Consider the following 5,405-nt stretch of genomic DNA (forward strand, 5'->3'; position numbering starts at 1 on the left):
CTCCACATAGGGGACCTGACAAAAGATGCGTCAATCATTTGAGCTCTAGTTCCATTTCGAACCACCGGTAAAACCTGTCTGAAATCACCACCGAACACAATAATTTTCCCCCCAAACGGCAAGTCGTTCCCCATTAAATCCTTGAGTGACCGATCAACAGCTTCAAATTGATATCTGTGTGTCATTGGGGCCTCATCCCATACGATAATGGAAGAATTTTTTAGGAGAATTGCAGTTTTAGAACGTTTGGTGAATGAGCAAGTTGATGAGCTATCTGGATTAAGTGGAAGCTGAAAAGTCGAATGTGATGTTCTTCCCTGGTGCAACAACGTTGCTGCAATTCCAGATGTTGCAGTGGGAATAGCTATTTCGCCTCTACTTTTTACAGTAGCAAGAAGGGCTCTGTATAAAAATGTTTTTCCGGTGCCGCCAGGACCATCAACAAAGAAAGAACAACCAGCCTTTGAAATGACAGCATTCATTATTGTATCGTATGCAATTTGTTGGTCACTATTGAGAGTGGCAACACATGCTAAATCCTCATCTGGAACTGGAATAGAAAAGTACTCCTCTATGATAGAAGGAAGCTCGTCTATGTCATCAGTACTTTCAGGTAAACTTGGTAACTCCGTGTAGTCAGAAATCTTTTTTCTTAGCGGTCGTAATAACCTATCCAAGTCTTGCAAAAGTTTGTTAGTGAGAAAAACACAATTGTTTGTTGTGTTGGAAGTTGGATAATCCTCAACCATGTAAGGGAAAAACTCATCCCACAGTGAACGCAATCCTGTTGGTTGACAATATATCAAGATGGTTGCAAATAATCGACGTAATGCAGTTGGCATTCGTACCGAACATGCCTCTGAAAGACATTGACGAATGCTTTCATCATTTTCGATTAGACCGAGGGCTTCAGCTGCAGCCCTGAATGTTGGGTGTATGACACCATTGACCGTTCTTAAATGTTCAAACGACGTAGGCCCCCTCACATGATTGAGTAACATTCTCATATAAAACCGTTCTCCTTCCAACGGTGAAGCTACATACAATCGACCCAAAACCCGTTGTGAACTTTTTCTCTTTTGCCATTCACGTGAAGTCGATAACCACCTGTAATGCTCTGGAAATTCTCGATAAAGATATCTCCTTGCATTTGGATCAATCGAATTCATCTTGAAAAATTCAGTGAGCATCATCTTAGAGTTTCTTGGGTTCTCTAACACGCTTGAGATTGGTTGGTTCGCTTCAAACCTCACTTGATGCATGTTTGGCAAATGAACCTGCAAACGGTCTACGGAAGGACACATTCTAGTCATGGGAAATTTGTAAAGTTTCCACATAGCTTCGGGTGCACAAATTCACCGTGCATCAACATATTGTGCAATCTCATCTCCGTTATGAACTTCCATAGAGACTCTATCTGAACCCTTATGGATGTACTTATACAGATATTTGACACACTTGATGCTGCTGCATATCTCAATATTTATGTGGCAATCATATTTTAGGAGCAAAAATGGATTATATGGGACTACCCACCGATTATCTACACGAACTCGTGAATTTTCACGCAATGGTACTGCTGGACGATCTTGTGGACGGCGATAAAGAGGATATGAGTCATTGCCTTGCTTTGTATCATTGGAGATTTCCTTGGGGAATCCTTTCTTACAACTTCCTTGTTTCATACATGGGGATTTGTGGTTGAGAACACCACATGGGCCATGAATCATGTGTTTAAGAACTGCCTTATACAATTTTGGTTCCACTTGTTCATCGGGAATTACTGCTCTCACAATCTTGTCAAAGTCATCCGGAGTGGTTAGCTTGTCATTCTGATCAAGAATCTCTATTATATAAGCCAGCTCCTGAGGGTATTTAAGTAAATTAACTTTTCGTGTCCACCTAGCAATTTACGAAAACACCCTTCTTTCGTTGTTTATCGTGCTGAGCGACTAAACCCTAATCTTTCCTCCCTCCCATTTTCTCTCTCCTTCCTCCAGTTTTTTCCTACGATCCTCTTCATCTTCTTCGATCTTCTTCCTCTAATCCTCTTCCACCAAACCCCATCCTCCATTCTAACCCTGTGGTGGAGGGCAGCGGTGAAGGAAATAATGCCCTTGGTCCAAGTATGCATTCTATGTTAAGTCTAATAAATGCGGTTCAGTATTAATTAACAAGTTAATAATTCAGTGAGATCAAGTGAGCTGAATGCCTAGCTAGAGGCCGCTTCAGTTCAAGTGGAATTAATGATATTAATCCACAGCTTACTCTTGACTGAACCCGTAGGGTCACACAAATAGTACGTAAACGGATCAAGTATTTAATGGCATTAAATACTCCATCTATGAATATTCGGAACCGACGGATCTTGGTTTCAGTGGGAGCTAAGATCGTCACAGGCAAGAAATGAATACTCCGGAAACGATGATATTGCCGGAAACGGAAATATGGATCGTATCGGAAATATAAATATTATCCAAGTCGTAGATGTTGCCGGAAACGGAAACATGGTACGTATCGGAAAATATTATCGGAAATGGAAATATTGCCAGAATCGGAAATATTGCCGGAAACGGAAATATTGTCAGAATCGGAAATATTACCGGAATCGGAAAATAATTCCGGAAACGGAAATATTAAATATTTGTTCGAAACGGAAATTAATTCCGGAATCGGAAATATTAAATATTGTTCGTATCGGAAATGAATTCCGGAATCGGAAAATTTAATCGGAAGCGCATCGTACGAATAAGCATCGGACGAGGCCTGCCGGACGAGGCCCAGCACGAAGCCAGGCCATCGCCCAGCAAGCCAAGCGCGCCGCACAAACAGCCACGCCAGGCCCAGCGCAAGGCCAGGCCCAGCAGGCTGCGCAGCGCGCACAACGCGCACAGCACGCGCAGCGCGCAGCGCGCGCGGGCGCTGCGTGGGCTGCTGCTCGCGCGCACGCATGGGGCCCATCGTGGCAGCCGTGCGTGTGTGTGCAAGTGTTTGTGTTCGTGCACGTTTCCTAAAACATGCAGAGTTCGGTTAATGATTAAATTCCTAATTCTATTTGATAAATTAATTAAATTAGAGTTCTTGTAGGATTCTAGGTTTAATTAATTTGTATCTGAATAGGATTTCGATTCCCTTTCCATACCCCTATAAATATGAGGCTAGGGCTCACAATTTATAACAAGTTTCAAAGTATTCAAAAGTGAGTTTTTTGAGAGAAAATTAAAACACACATCTTGCTCATAAAGTGCCGAAATTTTCTAGTACCTTAAGGGCGATTCTAGTTGGTCAATCTTAAGGCGGATCCGGACGTGCTGTGGACTATCTACGGAGGGACGACACTTGGAGTCCTAAAGACTTGTTCTTGTTCGGTTCGGGCGCAGCTAGGGAGGGCACGCAACAAAGAGTATGCATCTAAATTATGCTATATGATTATGTGTAAATAATATGTAATCCTGGGTTAATGGTTGTTTCCGCATGATTTATGTAATATTATATGTATCATAACCTAACAGTGGTATCACGAGCCCCTTATTATTTTCATAATCTAAATTGCATGAACATGGTTAAATAGTACAAATTTGCAAGAATTAAAAGGGGTGATTAATTTTCGTAATTGTTAATTAATTGCAAATTGCGTTTATTTAATTATATGTACGCAGTTTTTCGGCAGTTTCTTCGTTACTCATCCGAATTGAGTGATTTTTGTGTCAATTCCGCATGTAAAAGGCATTCTAAAATTTTGACAAAAATAGTATTTTTCTGCCTAACCCAGAATTCTCAAATTCGAAGCCTAACTATGACTTTTCGAAGGTTTTAGTTTTTCGAATGCAAAATTTCGTAAATTTAAGATGTTAAATTAAATATTTGCGATTCTTGTTGATAAATCTTGAATTTTTGATTGACCTACTGCATATGTTTAACAAGTTTGAATGCCTAGTCTTGTTAATTATGCAATCTAATTTGTAATTATGATTAATTTGTTGAAAATTAGAATAATTTAGAATTAATTTGATTTTCATAATTAATTGTAATTTAATTAGAAACCTATGATTAAAAACCACCATAAAAATTGTAAATTTATGATAAATTTTAAATTTTTATGACCTAGACTTGAATCCATAACAATCGGAAATCAATTGGATAATAAATTTTCGATTTTTTCGCCCTAAAATTATGAAATTAATATTATTTATTAATTTGTCATTAATTTTAAATATAAATTTTAAATTTTTATGCGATTCGTTCATAAAACTTGCACGCACGAAGCAATGGACGCTTCGTGTTACCCTTAAGGGGTGTTGTATAATGCGGGCATGCGACGACGAGCAAGGGAGCTCGTCGCCCGTGCGGAACGAATGCAATGAGCAAGGGCGTAGTGCACGAGCACAAGGCAGCAGCCCTGCCTTGTGTCGTGTGCCACGAGCAATGGACGAATGGGCATGGGCGAAGGGCGAGCCAAGGCAGTCGCGTGTGGGCAGCAAGCGAGCTGCGCCACAACGCGCGCTGCCTCGCACAAGAGCGCGCAGCCTCGCGCGCAGCGAGCGCAAGCTCGCGTGCCACGAGCGCTGCGCCTAGCATTGCTCGCGCGCACAGCGAGCGATGTCGCCCGCCCAGCGAGCGATGTCGCGCGCCCAGCGAGCGATGGCTCGCGCGCCCAGCGAGCGATGTCGCGCGCCCAGCGAGCGATGTCGCGCGCGCACTGCGAGCGATAGCTCGCGTGCGATGAACGCTGGCGCGCGCAGCGAGCACCAATGCGTGCGGAGGCTTGCGATGGGGATGCAGCAGCTATGCGACGAGCGCATGGGCTGCGCGCACATGGCCAGCAATGGCTGTGTGCGTGCGGCCCATGGGCGTGCAACGCGTAGGGTGTTTGCGTTACGATTAAAGATCGTTTTGAATGTTTAATTTGAAAATTTCAGTTCACGTAATTTTAATTAATTTTAAAATTAATAATTTAAATTATTTTCTTGGATTTTAATTTTGAATATTGTAATTATAATAAATTTTATTTATTCTAATTATTTTACTAAAATTAAAATCATGAATTAATTTAAATACGACTGAAATTAAATTAAATTTTTGGATTCAATTATAAATTTATATGAGCTTTAAATTTTAATTAAATTTGTATGTTTCCGGTTAGACTAGAAATACATTTTTATGTTTAAAATTAGTAAAGCATATAAATTTATTGGTTTAAGTGGGAGCGTTTTTTAGTCATAAACTCTTGATTAGGTCTACAAATCCTTAAGGTTAAAACAACTTGATTAGAATTAATAAGGACTGAATAATTGGTAGATTATTGGTGCCCTTGATTAATTGCTGCAAATGTTTACGTGATGCATAATGTGTTTTACTAACCAGCTATGTGGGCCATTCATGATAATGAATGGGTGAATGGTATA

At 40.7% G+C, this 5,405-nt stretch overlaps 1 protein-coding gene across 1 annotated transcript; it reads right to left on the reverse strand.

Moving 5' to 3' along the window:
* Window positions 1-1,355: 1,355 nt before the first annotated feature.
* Window positions 1,356-2,074, reverse strand: LOC110779472 (uncharacterized). Its single transcript, XM_056836155.1, has 2 exons — window positions 1,954-2,074; window positions 1,356-1,846 (listed from the first exon to the last, which is right to left on the reverse strand). The coding sequence occupies exons 1-2, from the start codon at window positions 2,072-2,074 to the stop codon at window positions 1,356-1,358; spliced, it is 612 nt and encodes a 203-aa protein (XP_056692133.1).
* Window positions 2,075-5,405: the final 3,331 nt, after the last annotated feature.

This window comes from Spinacia oleracea, chromosome 2 (genome assembly GCF_020520425.1).
Source record: "Spinacia oleracea cultivar Varoflay chromosome 2, BTI_SOV_V1, whole genome shotgun sequence".
Classification (NCBI taxonomy): Eukaryota; Viridiplantae; Streptophyta; class Magnoliopsida; order Caryophyllales; family Amaranthaceae; genus Spinacia; species Spinacia oleracea.

What these genes read in the sequence shown, in the direction of transcription:
- LOC110779472 (XM_056836155.1), bottom strand. Translation starts at nt 2,074, where the DNA reads ATGGAGGATGGGGTTTGGTGGAAGAGGATTAGAGGAAGAAGATCGAAG. An exon ending in GGAGGAAAGATTAGGGTTTA is followed by an intron (nt 1,847 to 1,953) that starts GTCGCTCAGCAC and finishes CTTATATAATAG; the next exon opens with AGATTCTTGATCAGAATGAC.